This window comes from Cuculus canorus, chromosome 24, assembly GCF_017976375.1.
Source record: "Cuculus canorus isolate bCucCan1 chromosome 24, bCucCan1.pri, whole genome shotgun sequence".
NCBI lineage: Eukaryota > Metazoa > Chordata > Aves > Cuculiformes > Cuculidae > Cuculus > Cuculus canorus.
Genome location: NC_071424.1, coordinates 5,442,033 through 5,458,737, shown reverse-complemented (window position 1 = coordinate 5,458,737; position 16,705 = coordinate 5,442,033). Strand labels below are relative to the sequence as shown.

The following is a 16,705-nucleotide window of genomic DNA, read 5'->3' as shown; positions in this document are numbered from 1 at the left end:
GAGAGGGCCTAAAGGGCCTGCCCACCGTCTCCATGGGACTTGGGCGGGTCCCCCATCAGCCTTCTGTGAGGCTTGGGGGGGGCTTCAGGGATTTTCCCGGGCCTCTATGTGGCTTGGGGGTCCAGCTCCAGCTCTCTGTGAGGCTTTGAATGTGCTTAGGGGTCTTCTCAGCCTTCCTTGGTGCTTGGGGGGGGGAGATTTAGGGGTTCTCCCAACAGTCTCTGGAGTTTGGGGATCCTGCTCTGGCTCCGAATGAGTCTTAGGGGGGCTTTAGGGATTCTCCCAGCCCACTATGGGGCTTGGGGGTGCAGCTCCAACTCTCTGTGAGGCTTTGTGGGGTCTTAAGACCCTTCCCAGCCCTCCATAGGGCTTAGGGGGCCCCACTCTGGCTCTTTGTGAGGACCTGGGGGGGCTTATGGGCACCCCCAGGCTTCCTGGGGCTTAGAAGGGGGTGTGCACCTATCCAAATGGATGTAGTAGGTGAGTAGAGAGCCTGCCTCTGCTTGTAGGCACCTTTTTGTGTGGTGACTGTCCCCTCTCTGATCTTGTTCTCTTTATGGCCTTTTCAGTGACCTTAGGCTTTTCAGGGAAGGGGGAAAAATAATGCTTGGGCATAAACCTGAGCTGCTGTGAGCGCACCTCTGTAGGGAGCGGGGTTTGAATTACTTTGCCAGGTTTCCTGCAAACCTGAATCCTGTTGGAGCAGTAGGTCATGGCTTTAAGGCAGAAAATTCAGCTGTGCTCCCCCTGCCTGCCTTATCCTCACCACAAAGTTGCAATCCTTCTTGCGGGCATTAACAGCAGTCACGAAGTCTCTCGATTGGGAGGAGATTGTGTCTGGGGGATCAACAGAGAGGCACGGTTCTCCTGTTTCAGGTGACTCATTGTTCGCTGCAGTACCCAGGCAGCTCTGCTGAGAATCACCTGGGTTCAAGGGTTGTAAATACTCCTGCCTCAGTTTCTAGAAGCGTTTTCAGGGATGTAGGCATAAAAACAGCAAAATATTTGGCTCAAAACCTGTGATATAGTTGGGAAGCAAAACATTTTGTAAGGAGTTGTTATTCTTGAGACTGGATGGGCACATGCCTTCACCACAGTTGAGCAATTTTATTTAGGAAGACAATCGCCTTTTACTGAAATAATAGACTGGTGCTGTTTACAGCTTGTACGCCCTTATGTCACTGAAAAGGAAAGCTTTTTTGCAAAGCAGCTTGTACCACAATTGCCCCTGCTGGCACCATTCTTTTTATTTTCTATAATAACAACCACATTATAGGGGCTTCAATGGCCTGATCTTATGATTGAAATGGAGCAGTTTATGTAGACTAATCCCTGGGGAAACCTGTGCAGGAGGCTGTGTCCAGACTTATACCATCTTATCTTAAAGCAATTAGGAACAGGTTGAAGTCAGTTATGCTTGCATGGAAATAAGTGTGCGCTGAACTTTCTAAATTGGTGCTTGTTTCAATGTAGGTTTATTTGCAGTGCATGAAGGACTTTTTGGTCTTTTTCAGTACTGTCTTTTGCTGCTAGTGTTGAAGAGGATGAGTTTTCTGTTTGATTTGTGCTTAAAAAGAGTGACCTTTTTGGTGGGTTTTGATCGTATAGTTTTATTTTCGGGGACCTTTCTGTTTTGTAATTATTCTGTATAAAGTTGGGCCCAGTCAAAGTGCAGGTGCCTACCCAGAAGGAGTTGTAGTCGAAAGGACCAAAATGCTTATTTATACACTTGTCAACAGTTTTAGTGAACACATTTGAGCTGTTTGATATAGATTTCCCTACAGGCAGAGAAGGTGGTGGGGTAGTTTGGGTTTTGTCATGGGGTTGTTTTCTGGAAAGGATCTGTGATAGCTCTTTGCATGGAAAGTAAGGTAGTAATTCCAGAGCCTTAAAAATACAACACCTCGTCATTGATTGCAATTGTGTGAACAGAAATATATCCATATGAATGTGGCCAGGTTTGCTGGATGCGTCCAGAATAAAATTCATAAAATCACAGAATGGATTGGGTTGGAAGGGACCTCAACACCCATCCAGTTCCACCCCCTGCCATGGGCAGGGACACCTCCCACTGGATCAGGGGCTCCAAGCCCCATCCAACCTGGCCTTGAACACCTCCAGGCATGGAGAAGCCACCACTGCTCTGGGCAACCTGGGCCAGGGCCTCCCCACCCTCATTATGAAGAATTTCTTCCCAATGTCTAATCTATATCTTCCCCCTTCCAATTTAAAGCCATTCCCCCTCATCCTATCACTCCGGGCCCTTGTAAAAAGTCCCTTCCCAGCTTTCCTGGAGCCTCTTTCAGTACTGGAAGCTGCTCTAAGGTCTCCTCAGAGCCTTCTCCAGGCTGAACAACCCCAAGTCTCTCAGCCTGTCCCCAGTGCAGAGATGCTCCAGCCCTGGGATCATCTTCATATCCTCCTCTGGACTTGTTCCAACAGTTCCATATCCTTCTTATATTGGGGATTCCAGAACTGGACACAGTACTCCAATTACTTTATTCTTCTGTGCTCCAGAGGTAGCCTTACCCAAGATGTACACCACTGTAATCTTTTTCCCTTCCCTAAAATATTTTTAACCATCAGAATTGAGAAAACCTCCCCCTTTAGCTGGTTTGATCATAAATCCAATTTTGACTCAGTCTCTTTGCAGTGCCTTTACATCTGGGCATGTTCACCCTTGCCTTCCCAGAATCCAAGAGGTTTTGTAACACGTGCCCATGATGGGCAGCTGATTATTTAGCTCACAGTGTGGCAGCATTGTCAAAGGAAGCAGAGTATAATATTATTTAAAAGCAATGCTATTAACTCCGCTTTAAACTCCTGAAAAACAATAAGTAGAAAATTTGGGTGTAGAGAAAGGTAAATAATACTTCACCCTTTGTAATAATTTTGCTGTAAGACTTCAGTGCTGACTAGCAATTAACAGCATCTCTGTCTCCGGTGCCAAAAGTTGTGATCATAAAGGGCTATTTGCAAGCAGCAGGTAGCTGTGATGTTGTATTAGTAATTGCATCACGAAGTTGCAGTCCTGTTACAAAAGTCACTGCATGGTGACAGGCTGACTCAGCAGCCAAATAACTTGTGAAAGGCAGCTTGCAGAGCTACCTGAAATAGTGCGTCCATGTGCGCTCTTAGTTAGGTATTCTTGCCAAAACTGGTGTTGGAAACTCTTCCTTCTACTAGAAAGTAAAATCTTCTTTAAATAAATGTAAAGCAAGCCTCTCTAGAACTTTAGCTTGGGCACAGACTGTGGGACTGCTGCATTCTGCTTAAAGATCCCAGAGCAGAGCATGGATAATGAGCTCTTTCTTTACAGGAAAAATGCTGAATGGGTGCCTGCTGATAAAGGCCGCTTCAGCCATCTAAAAGATGTCCTGATTTTTACACAAATTACTTAATAGAAAGTAAATTTAGCCAGAGGATCAGTTCGTTACTGGCTGATTTAACGCTTATCTGGAAAAGAAGCATAATAAATACTTTTCTGTGGGAAAATATAAAGGGATGGGGAGCCACCACCATGTTTTCTTCCACCTTATTCCTAAATAGCATAACCAGAGTTAACGATGAGTTCAGAAATTACCAAATTGATAAAAGGAACGTCATCTTTAGAAACAACATGATTGCAATAACTGCTTAGGGGGCTGGCTAGGCTGTAGCTGAAAGCCCCTCTGATTTCAAGCTTGTGAACCCAACATCCCCTCTGATTCCATCATGACAACTGGCACTACCGTTTGTCAAAGTTAGAACAGTTTTGGGTCCCTGGCTTTTAGAAGGCCTTACCATGGGAATTATTTACTAAACATCTTCCCAGTTTTGAAAGTACCCAAATTTCAGCTCTGTTCTGTAACCCAGACTGATTCCATCTGCGTTTTGAGGAACTATATTGCTTTCCAGTGCTTGTTCTTACTGGTATCTATATAGAGAAGCAGAGACTTGTAATCTAGGCAGCTCAGGTGGGATGAATCCAGTTCCCGTGCTCCAGGGTAAACAGGGGTCACTTAAGTGTGCGCTATGCAGCCTTCCTTTATCCTGGGGAAAGGGAAGGCAAGCACTTCTTGAGTATGCTCCATGAGGAGGACCTAAGGGAAGGCCTCCATCCAGCCTGCAGCACAGAGGAAGACAGATCAGCAGAGTGAATTTCACCACTGCAGATCTTGGAGATGAGAGTGACTTTTGGCTGATCTCTGCCACGGAGTCCGACATCCTGATATTGCTACCACATGTTCCTCAGGGAGGCTCCGGGCGGCTCACAGCGAAGGTGGAGCCTTGAGATGTGTCCATGTGTGGTGGGAGGAGAGCCGTGGTTTTGAGGGTCAACGCGTGTCCAAGTTCCCAGAGAAGGGCAGGACGCCCTCCCATAGCAGGAGGCTAGAGGCAAGGAATGTTTCTTGCGGTCTCAGGTCTGGAAGTAGTGGGTAAGGGTTTTTATCAAGACTTGATGCGGTACCCACGGCACTGGGGACTGGAGTTCCTTTGCAGCAGGCTGGTGACTGAGCTAGGCTGGGTTGTATTGTAGCAGAACCACAAAGGCAAAGCAAAGTGGGGTTTCAGATGGGCGTGTTTCAGGAGACTTATACAGAGAAATAATTACAGATGCTGTGAGTAACACAAGCCTTACCTTCCTTGGGACTCATTTTGGCAGCTTTTGTGGCCGTTCTCCCCTTGTCTCTTGTTCAAGTTCAAATTTACAGTAGTGATATGTCCTCTGATGTAAGCACGGACTGTGTGGTTTTTGGCTCCACTATCAGCACAGAAAAGGGCTCGGACTTTTGAAGGGCAGCCATTTCATGAGAGCAGGCCTGAAAATGAGAAGCAAAATCAATGGCTTCGAAGAGGCGTTGACCATAGGCTGTAGCCACTGAAGTTCAGCATTCAGTAATTTCGTCTGCAGTGACTGGGATTGGGTTTTTCTCTGGCTTATCCTCACAACTACCACAAATGTGTTATCTTCAGCTATTAAAAATGGTGTGAATCCACAGATTGCTCCCAAGTGTGAGAATGTTCAGTCATTGCGTCGATTTTGCTACTGAATGTGCAAGTATAGTAACATCCTTGTGAACTCTAAATTGGAACAGGACATTTGTATCCCACTGTCAGAGTGACTAGAGAACTGGCTTGCAATTTAAGAGTAAAATACTGCCAGAAGAAGCCAAATAAAAAGATGCTAAGGAAGTTGGGTAAAAACAGAGAAGTGAGAGCACAGCTGTGCATATCAGGTCTGCCTTTGTCCTTTGTGGATGAATAATATGGATTAAAATTTATTCATCATACTTTTAGTGGTAAAAGCGTGTATTAACGAAAATGGGGAAATGAATGCAACAACCAACCAGCTCTCATAAAATAGCGCTACATCCCTTAGCCGTATGTTGGGATGTGGTAGTTTGATCTGTTGAATCAGAGCTTTCAGAAGGAAATAGAACTCGGTAGCCGTAAATGTAGCAGAACTGAACCTCGTGCCTCACGCTTGTCACAGCGGAGCAGAGTGAGAACGTGCCAGTCTGGTGGCAGCGTGCTCTTGTGACAGCAATAAGAAACGGTGTGTAGTACTTGGTGAAGTTGACGTAGCTTTGAAAAACAGATTAGGCAGGCAGAAACGGTGAGGCCATATTTAATATTTTATTTATTTTATTTAATATTGCTGGCTGAACATGAGCCAGAGGTGGCCCAGGTGGCCAAGGAGGCCAACAGCATCCCGGCTTGGATCAGCCACAGTGTGGCCAGCAGGAGCCAGGAAGGGTTTGTCCCCCTGGACTTGGTGCTGGTGAGGATGCTCCTCAAATCCTGGGCCCCTCACTCCAAGGAAGATCTTGAGGGGCTGGAGCACGTCCAGAGAAGGGGAGTGGAGCTGGGGAAGGGTCTGGAGCCACGGAGTTCTGGGAGCGGCTGAAGAATCTGGGGCTGTTTTGTGCAGAGAAGAGGAGGCTGAGGGGAGACCTCATCGCTCTCTGCAGCTCCCAGAAAGGAGGTTAAGGCCAGGTGGGTGCTGGGCTCTTCTCTCAAGTCACAAGCGACAGGATGAGAGGAAATAGCCGCAAGTTATGCCAGGGGAGGTTTAGACTGGATGTTAGGAAATAATTCGTAATTGAAAGGGTTGTTAAACATTGGCAGAGGCTGCCCAGGATAGCGTGGGAGTCCCCATCCCTGGGAAGATTTAGAAGACTTGTGGCTGTGGCACCTGGGGACATGGTTTAGTTGGCCCGGTGGGGTTCAGCTGACAGTTGGATTGGATGAGCTTAGAGGTCTTTTCCAACCTGAATGATTCTATGATAATAAAAGAAGGGTTTCCTCAATAAATATAATTCTAGATATAAAAAGTGTAGCTGGGTCTGTTGGAGCTCAGCCCCGTGGCTCATTGCTGGGGCACCAGCTAGGAATGCTTCTCGACATTAATCGGAGAGCCACGTGATGCCATAGGATATCCTGGTAGTTGTCCTGAGGAGACGGGTGCTCTAACTTCAGTGATTTTCTGAGTTTAATAATAATTGACATTGTTTTTCTCGAAGTGATACCTGTTTCAGAACTTCAGTGACTGCAGTTCTCCCTTGGGGTGTTCTGAGAGCTTGGAGAAACTGGGGTGAAATGTCCACAAGAGGGATGAGTAGGGACAAGGCAGGAAGAGAGAAGCTGTTCCCAGGCCTTGTGTTCCATAACAGGTTCTGGTAGGGCTGGAAGCGAGCTGGGTGGATTTTACAGTTCTCCCAGTTCACGTGTGGTTCCTCTCTTCTGATAGTTTGACATAACTCAACAATTAATGAAGGAGAACAGAACAAGAAAGCTTTAGCATTTGTGAAAGCTGCCTAATTTCTTCTTCCTCTGGGTGAGTGGATTAAAAACGATGGCATTGCATAATCTTTAGCCAGGGAAATGGTTACGTCTGCCTGGAATGTTATCTGCGGCTGCAGTTGTTAGTTATGAATGAGTTCCCTGATCCATTGACTTAAATGTTCTGACAGGCACTTGCAAACCTGTGGTAGTCTCATGCCTTTTGAGAAGCCTCAGGTGTTGGTGACTGATACAGACTCCGGAGAGGGAGATTTCCAATAGCAACGGCCATTTTTACAAATATGGTGTTTAGAAAAAGATTTTGCTGCTTGTATTGGGGGGGGATCTTTGGAGATATTCAAAATGTTTGCCCTTTCTTGGAACTTTGCTTAGGAAGTAACTAGGGAATAGAATAGAAAAGAAATAGAGGTGGTTTACATTACAGTAAGTGCCGATTTCTATTACGTTTGATTTGTTGCATCCATGGAGTTTCTCTAATATGTATGAGCACAATCTTTTATCTTCTTCAGGCTGTTTTCTGAAGGATCTACTTTGTCTTTTTTCATTTCAGAGAAGCCAAATATCAAAAATCATAAGATTGTTCAGTGATCTTCAAATCAGGTGATCCATCCATATTTATGAAATGGTTCAATTTGACAATGGAAGTGCCTCAAAAGCTCAAGTTTTTACTCATATCTGGAGCTTCTGAGATCTGTTCTTGTGATATATGAATTAGCTAATGATTGAGTCATTTTGGACTAGAGAGGTTTGAGCTTTCACCCTTAGTGCTGCTCATCTCTGGATTAGATTGTACTGCACAGCAATTTAAAACCTTTTTGAGTAGGATTGAAAGCCATCGATTGGGATCCTGCACTAATGGAGAAAAATATTGATGGGCATTTCTTGGGCGTGTCTGCAGCATGTGGGAGAGGAGCTTTCTACTGACCAGTGCCTGAACAGTTCCCATTCCAGACTCTGTACTGGGGCCTCAGGATGTGTTTGCCCCCTCAATGCCGCAGCCTGTCCATTGCCAGAAGTGCGGGTGAGTCTGTGGCTGCCGTGTGGTTCTGGGCACTGGGAGAAGGTTGCTGTGACTCAGTGCTGGGTCACTACTTGCAGCCACCAGCCTGATGCAGCCAGTCCTCTCTTCACAGGGCTGTACAATGTGACGCTCTCCGAAAGACCTCAGTGAATGTCTTTGATAGCAACAAAACGCATTTCTGTGCAGCTTTGCCATTGGACCTGAGGAGCAGTGCTAAATGCTGCATTTTAAGCAGGTTTGAGTGTGCTGTGCGAGATACTGAAGTGACACCGGTCTGGTTGTGTGTGGTACCTGGGATTGGATGAGCAAGGGGGAAACGACTTCTCTTTACTGGGAATTGTAAAGCTGTGGAGAAGTTACTGCATTAGGGCGGTGCTATACTTAAACGGTACCCTGTCTGTCAAACGTCCCTGTTACAAAGTGTTCTGTGCCGAGATCCTGGGGTGAGTGTGGCTTTTTAAAAGCTGTTTGTGAAACTCTTAGTTGTTTTTAGAAAATCAGTCAATATGCCCTGACTGTGGCATGTCTGTCTGTCTTTGCGTTGTGCTGTAAAGTCATTCCAAGACCATTTATAGGTGGCATGGACAAGTAAGGGAAATGCTATTTCACCACTTGTGGATTGGAATTATTGTATTTCTGGAAGATAGAACTGTTATGAGTGCAGAAAATAGACTCTTCCCCAGTCTCTCCCCCTGTGTGTTGCAGACATTTGGTGCTATCTTTAATTAGGAGGCTGTCACAGCTGAATTAAAAATAACAATTCAAAACAAAGCCCCCTGTGGGCTCAGATCGGTCGTATTGACAGCCCTGAGACAGAAGGGCTTTACTTGGTCTCATTGCTGCTGGAGCCCTGATGGTGGGGATGCAGGCACCCTCAGGCTGCCTGGCCACTCACCGCAGATGCAGCCTCACGAGGCTTACACAGCCTCTGGTGTCAAGTGTGCTGGGACATCTGCCCATGTGAGTTTTGTGCTGGGTTTATCACCAGAAGGTTCTGTTAGCGATGGTGGTTTCTTGTGAGTGTCTTGTTTGGCAGCCAGATTGAAAATAGCAAACTCATTTCATGCCATCCATGTTAAGAGCTCTAAAGTGTCACGGTTTTGCTTGCATCTGACCAGGGTTGAGTTGAAATCCTCGGGTTAGAGAGAGCTTCTTTGTGCATTAGTAGACCTGTTAATTAGCAGGCTCCACAGCAAGACCTGTCTACCCTCTCGTTAAGGGTTCATTAAAATCACGCATGAGCTTTGCTGCTGGAATATGCTGATTTATTTGTGAATCTCTTGTATTACTCAGCAGAGGAGTTGGATGTTCCTCACAAGGACAGACTTGGAAGACAGTTTCTTTAAAATTAATAGATTTTTAAGAATCCTAGCTTTGCTTTTGTTTGTTGCCTTTGAGATAAACACCGAACCAGCTGCAGTTCTGGCTATAATCATAGAATGATTTCCGTTGGAAGGGACCTCAAAGCCCATCCAGTTCCAACCCCTGTCATGGGCAGGGACACCTCCCACTGGATCAGGGGCTCCAGCCTGGCCTTGAACCCCTCCAGAGATGGGGCAGCCACCACTGCTCGGGGCAGCCTGGGCCAGGGCCTCCCCACCCTCATTATGAAGAATTTCTTCCTAATGTCTAATCTAAATCTTCCCCCTTTCAGTCTAAAGCCATTCCCCTCATCCTATCACTCCAGGCCCTTGGAAAAAGCCCCTCCCCAGCTTTCCTGGAGCCTCTTTTAGTACTGGAAGCTGCTCTAAGTTCTCCCCAGAGCCGCCTTTTCTCTAGGCTGAACGACAAATCAGTAGGTTGCTTACCCATCAAATTAAAAGTTGTCTGGATTGGACTCTTCTGGAATACAGTTCAATTTTAGAACTTTCCACTTTCAAGAGTTACCTTATTCAGTGCCCAAATGGGCACCTTCTTTGCACGAACACCTCATTATGTCTGTTGAAATAGGCCTCGTCTCTGCTTTTTCAACTTTGTTTTTTCTTTAGTGGTATTTTCCCTTTCTTAAACTTCCACACAATACAGCTACAGTTCCTGGCTAATTTTGCTGGAATATGACGCTAGCCAAATACTTTCACAAAAGAATTATTATGCACATGAGAAAGAATGTAACGGAGTATTCTTAGAAAGTGTTATAACTATGCTTGACATGTGAAATATGTATCCAGACATGTAAACAAGAGGTGTCCTGCCAGGGCACCAGCATAAACCTTGGTTATTTTGTACTCTTGAGCAAGATGTTTTTCCATTCTTGAAAACACAGTATCGAATTCTCTGCTGACATAAATCAACAGAGTGCAAATGGTTGCCTTTACCCAGCTGAAATTTTAGCCCCTGCGCTTGCCTCCATAAAAATAAATCAAGATGTGCTTTCCTGAAGAGTACTAATTGTGCTAAATAAAACTCTTCTGTTTATTTTGGATCACTTTAGCATTACTTGTGTTTACCGATGCAGTGGCACTCGAGACGGCAGGCCGTGTGTTTGGTTTGCTTTTTGTTATCATCTGTATCTTAATGTGAATTAAACAACTTGCCGATGCAGAGAGCTTCCTTGTTTCTGCACACACTGCTGATAGCCTGCGCTGTGCGTGTGCCTCCGTGTGCAGGGAGGGTCTCGGCCCTGCGCCCGCACGGAGCAGCTGGAGCTGCAGCGGCTTTATCTGCACTGGCTTCCAGTGACTTGTCCTGCTGGCTGTCGTGGGGAGATATGGGTTCGCTGATAGCCACCCATGCCAGCCTGTCTCCTAATAAAGTTACGCAAAGATCTCCTGTGTTGACACATGAGTTTTGCCAAGCCTTGTTCTCCTCACTCCAAGAAGGATGTTGAGGCTCTGGAGTGTGTCCAGAGAAGAGCAACGAAGCTGGTGAGGGGCTGGAGAACAAGACTGACGAGGAGCGGCTGAGAGAGCCTTGAGAAGAGGAGGCTGAGGGGAGACCTTATTGCTCTCTACAACTACCTGAAAGGAGGTTGTGGAGAGGAGGGAGCTGGGCTCTTCTCCCCAGTGACAGGGGACAGGACAAGGGGGAATGGCCTCAAGCAGGGGAGGTTCACACTAGATGTCAGAAAAAAATTTTTCACAGAAAGGGTCATCGGGCACTGGCAGAGGCTGCCCAGGGAGGGGGTGGGGTCACCATCCCTTGGGGTATTTAAAAGAAGGGTAGATGAGGTGCTCAGAGACACGGTTTAGTGGCAGATAGGAATGGTTGGACTCGATGACCTAAGAAGTCTTTTACAACCTAGTGATTCCGTGATTTTCACACTAGACCAAACTGTGGCTGAACCTTTAATGGGTGACAGCAGTGCCTGGCCCAGAGCTCTGTGCTGCAGGTGGAGGAGCTGGCTGGCTGCGCTGAGCCCTCTTCCCGTTCGCATTTCCCTCTGCCAGCCCTCCTTGGGTCCTGAAACAGGGTTAATGGTGTATGGGTAGATCGGAGCTTGTTCAGGTCGAGCAGCAAGCACTGAGCTCCTCCAGACAGTAGCACAGATAAACTGATTTTTCAAGGCTGGAATATTTACTCTCAAATTTAATAGCATTTCATTAACCAGTGTGCGGCTTCCCTGGTGTGGAAGGCTGAGTTGTGGCTGCCGTGTGGTTCTGGGCGCTGGGAGAAGGTTGCTGTGACTCAGTGCTGGGTCACTATTTGCAGCCACCAGCCTGATGCAGCCAGTCCTCTCCTCGCAGGGCTGTACGATGTGATGCTCTCCGAAAGACCTCAGTGAATGTCTTTGATAGCAACAAAACGCATTTCTGTGCAGCTTTGCCATCGGACCTGAGGAGCAGTGCTAAATGCTGCATTTTAAGCAGGTTTGAGTGTGCTGTGCGAGATACTGAAGTGACACCGGTCTGGTCATGTGTGGTACCTGGGATTGGATGAGCAACGGGGAAACGACTTCTCTTTACTGGGAATTGTAAAGCTGCGGAGAAGTTACTGCATTAGGGCGGTGCTATACTTAAATGGTATCCTGTCTGTCAAACGTCCCTGTTACAAAGTGTTCTGTGCCGAGATCCTGGGGTGAGTGTGGCTTTTTAAAAGCTGTTTGTGAAACTCTCAGTTGTTTTTAGAAAATCAGTCAATATGCCCTGACTGTGGCATGTCTGTCTGTCTTTGCTTTGTGCTGTAAAGTCATTCCAAGACCATTTATAGGTGGCGTGGACAAGTAAGGGAAATGCTATTTCACCACTTGTGGATTGGAATTATTGTATTTCTGGGAGATAGAACTGTTATGAGTGCAGAAAATAGACTCTTCCCCAGCCTCTCCCCCTGTGTGTTGCAGACAGTGCTATCTTTAATTAGGAGGCTTTAGGTCCATCAGTAAGCACTGACCTCCTGTGCACTGTAGCACAGATAAACTGTTTTATCAAGGCTGAAATATTTATTTTCAAATTTAATTGCATTTCATTAATCAGCGTGCAGCTTCCCCTGTGGGGTTTTGGTGAATAGCTGCTGAAACTGCATTCAACTTTCAAAACTCTGCCATCTATTGTTGTTATTTCCAGCTGGTGCCTTGTCATTGGTTAAAAATGAATGGCAGTTGGAGTTGTAGCAGATGAGCTGGGACTAAGTTAGCAGTTACAGGTTGGGATCCCTTCCAGAGGAGGAAGGTGGAGTTTAGGCTGCTCCCAGCCCTTCTAAAATAAGAGTCAAAGCCAGTAGGTGCTTTTTGCTCTCAGTGAAACATCAACTAAAGTATTGCAGGAAGCTGAAAGCTCAGTAAGTGAGGAAAGGAATTGTGTTTTAGTCTGAATATTCTCTCAACCAGTGCTCTGCTGTGAAATAATGCGCTCCTGTTAAACCGTGATGTACCCCAGTGTACACTGATTCTTCATACACTGATCCTCATCTCAGGAGGATCCACACTGCATAATTGCTGCCCCAAAAGCAATTGGGGCAGTTTATCCTTGCTGCTGCTGCAGGCTACGTGTTGGTGTTGGGACTCCGCTTTGCGGGTCAAAATTGCAGGTGATGATGGCAGCAGTCTAGCTGGTCTCGAGACGCTGTCTGCATTTTCTTACTCTCACTGTGAGTAAGGCTGGAGGGGTGTTCGGCCTCCCAAGTGTGAGCTGAAGTGCTAATTTGTACCCTGCTGTCTCCTCCTTGTAGATTTTAGGGGTGAATGCTCTTCTGCATGCTTTGAAAGTGCTACAAGCTGCCTGGATCTTGAGCATTGTGTGCTTGGTGGAGATTTTCATCATCCTGGATGACAGCAACCTGCCTCACTTTGTGTGGGCTGATATGCTGCAGTGATCAGCGGCTCTTGCTCTGTTTTCATCCCCTTAGCCTCCATACTGGGCTGCAGGTGCTTTATCGCACCTCTCTGGCCAGACTAGAGAATTGAGCATTAAAGAATTCACACCAAACAAGTGCTTGCAATATGTTGTACGTGTGGGCAGTGCAGACATGAGTGAGTAAATCAGTGACAGCTTGGTTTTATTATGTTGGCTTAATTGGTTTGGTTTTAAGCAAGATATCTCTTAAGGCATTTTTTGGGTTATCAGATGCTGTGTAATGATCAGACTTTAAATTGTCAGCGCGCACACATGCTTTATCACTGGCATGAGTCAGGGTAAAAATAGTTTCGTACTTCTTCAGGTTCTGCTTGCATTAAAAATTACCTATTATTGACGGTATGTGTTGTGTTGGATTCTGTTGTTCTGTGTAATTGTGTTTGGAGCAGTCACTGGGCAGTGACTTAGGGGAAAGCATTAAGAATAACAGAATAGATTGGTTTAATATTTGAACTGATAGACGATGGCCTTTCCAGGTGACAGGAACGTGTAATGCCTCCGCAATGAGCGCTGAGAAGACGTGGTGTGTTTTTTATTGGGGCCCATTAGGGCATCTCGTGGGCATTGACATCTCAAAATAACTCATTTTGTCCTCACTTCCTGTAAGTTTGTTTGGGCCAAAGTCCAAGGCCTTCTGGACTGGGGCATCTGTGTGCGTGTGGTTATGTACATACAAATTCTGGTAGTTGATTCCTTTCTGCCCGCGTGATGGACCTGTGGCAGACGAGTGGCAGGAGCGTGTTTTAACCACATGGCATGAAGGGTTAAATAAAACTGTGCCTTTTCTACCATGTGATTCCTGGAATCTGGGCAGAGAGATTTGGGGGAGCTTTTGCTGAAAGTAGGAGGCTTAAAATAAAGCTATTTGTTACCTCACAGCTTTGTGTATTCCAACTCCTCAGGAATCACCTGAGGGGGATGAGGACTTTTAAAGTGAAATATTTACATGAATCAGACCTCTGGGGTTTGGGGGAGTGACCATCGCTGCACAAACAGTTTAAACTCAAAGCTTTGCTCTGACTTAGTGCTTCACTCTAGTAAAGACGGATTCGGAATATTGGTGCCGGTAGCACTGAGAACATATGAGCCGCCAGTAAGTAAGGAGCTGCGTTGGTTGAGAGGGGGTGCTTGGCAGAGGGTTTGCTCCAGAGCTACGATGTGAAACGCGAGTGGTGATGTCTATTCTGGTGGCTGCAGGTACATCGGCTTTGGGGTTAGAGCCTGCTCAGAAATAATTTTGTCCTTATGTTTTTTTCCTATAGCTTATATTTAGAAACTTGACTTCTTATAGCGCAGCTGTAGGAACTGGTATGAATTTGAAACCATTTTAGAATAAGCTGCCTAAGAAGAAAAATTGAGAAAGAAAATAGCTTTTTAAGACTTCAAGGGTTTAGGCAGGTCTTACTTCTATGCTTTGTTGAAACATGGTTGTTTTTTTTTTTTCTGAAGGCTTAGTAAGTAGCTTTGTATAAAATGGTGAGACAGAATATAGGGGAAAACTCCTGTCTGCTGCTATTGCTTCTGTTGAAAACTTGTACCTAAGTTTTTGTAGCTTAATTTAACACTGGTGAATATGAAGTGTAACTCATAGCTGTCACCTGGCTTAAAACTTTATTTGGCTCAGTATTCTGTATTTTAGCAGGAGAACATTTAGGTTTTCCTGTCTCTACAGAAGAAGATCCAGCTTGTATTTGCAACAGCTCATCTTTCACCAGGGTTTTCGCCTTCCCCTGGTCACACCTTCATACTCTATCCTTCTGCCTAGACAGGAGGGATACATTCTGGGTTGGCATGGCCAGCTTTATTGAACTTGCTGACTGATTTTAATCGGGTAGCACTAACAGAGCTGCCTGTACTGTAGAGTTAAGCTATTTATGAGGATCAAATATATATCAACTATAATTTTTCAACTAACTGTCTTAAACCCAGTAGTGTGAATAGTGGAAACAGCCTGAATGGGTTGCTTGACTATGCTCTTTGTACCCAGAGCCTCACAGGGAGGGAAATGGCCCTGGCAGAGCATTAACCTGTTGCCTTAGTCAGAAATTCTGAGACACCTGGTGGGAGAACATTATTGGGTGCAATTCATCTGTTCCAGCTGATGCCGCTGCCACAGGATAACTTCCCTGTTTTGGAAAAGTTACTTTGAGTTAATAAATCTCAACAAGTTTTCTGTGTGTATTGGTCTTGGTTATTATAGGTTGGCAAAAGAAATGATTCTGTTGATGTGGGGGAATGGTGTGGGTCGGTGCCATCAGCAATGATGTGACCTTGCAGCGTATAAACCAGGTCCGAGCAGTTATAGGAGAACTTGGTGAACCATGAGTTTTCAATCCATGTGTGGATGTGCAGCGTTAAACCATTCAAACCATATTGCACACTGTAGTTTTGAATTGCATTTGTAGAAAGTGTTTTTTTGTTAAGACTCAAGTAAATGAGTAAGTCTGAACTCTGCTAACAGTGTAGTACTATGCACAGAATGGGACAAAACAATTGATCATTTCATCAGCCTTCATGCTGTCTCCTGCCAGAATTTGCAGGCTGTCCTTGCATTGCATCAGTCCTGCTGGACATGATTTTCCATCCATATTTCAAAGCCAGATGGAAAATGAATCCTCTATATACTGATAGAGTTATTTCATAACAAGGGAAAAGCCTTTTGTAATGTGCCCGTTCTGGTTCAACCTATAAATCACTCTTCTATTGTCTGCTTATATTCGCACCTATAGCAGAAAGCGAAGTGAGATCATTAGCAAGTACGAGAAAAGCACTTTCGAGGCTCCAGGTAGGTTTGCCATCTGATGCAGTTTGGGTGAATGCGCTTTTGTGTTGTTTTCCTGTGGTATCAGCGTATCTGCAGGTGCCGGGGAACACCCAGAGCTGCCAGGTCTGACAGAATCACAGAATCACCAGGTTGGAAAGGACCCACTGGATCATCTAGTCCAACTATTCATAACACTCCCTAAAGCTTTGCGCACCCCTGGTTTTGTTCTGTCACACAGAGCAGTGCTTGGTGCTCGGCCCTTCCTGCTGGAAGGTGCGCTTGTCCAGGCCAGCTGGGTGACACCACGCGTGGCCCTTCACCATCTGGAAGAGGATAAATATCAGTCTCCTTGACAAACCTTATGCTCTGAGGTAGGAAGCATAAAAGAGAGGTAGGAAGTGAGGAACAGATTTGTACTTCGCAACTGCAAAAATGCTTGGAAAAGAAACCAACCCACCACCTGGTAATGAGTGAGGAGACCCTCTGAGTCTGAAACTGTGGAGAGACAGCAGAATTTGACCAGCGACAGACAGTAGGATTTAAATTAGGATATGTCATGGCTTTAGGTCTTCCGATGTAAACTGTGTGATGCCAACAATGTGGGCTTAACAGCTTCTGCTGGTTTGATGGGAGATAGAGGGTCCTTAGCTTGTGGTTACGCCAAGCAACTTATAAAAGGAAAGGCAGCTTCTTGCATTTTCAACTTTACTTTTCTACAATATGCACTGAAGATGTGTTTTAATAGGCAGTTTTTACACTTCTTTTGTCTATTCCAATTTCCTAATGGTGCTGTTTCTGTCTTGCTGGGAAGGCAGAAGGGACGGAAGCAGAGTGTAAAACAGGAAG

At 45.7% G+C, this 16,705-nt stretch overlaps 1 protein-coding gene across 5 annotated transcripts in view; it reads left to right on the top strand.

Moving 5' to 3' along the window:
• The window catches only part of KCTD20 (potassium channel tetramerization domain containing 20), a 32,363-nt gene that overhangs the window by 808 nt on the left and 14,850 nt on the right, over positions 1 to 16,705 (top strand). For 3 of the 5 annotated variants that reach the window (XM_054087706.1, XM_054087707.1, XM_054087704.1), the window contains exon 1: positions 14,050 to 14,188. The exons of 1 other annotated variant lie outside the window; for it this stretch is intronic. In XM_054087706.1, the coding sequence (XP_053943681.1) occupies positions 14,178 to 14,188 (11 nt within the window). In that variant the 5' untranslated portion in view covers positions 14,050 to 14,177. Of the gene's footprint in view, positions 1 to 14,048; positions 14,189 to 16,705 lie in introns of those variants that run through there. One more of the 5 variants, XR_008453508.1, reaches the window with a different exon arrangement.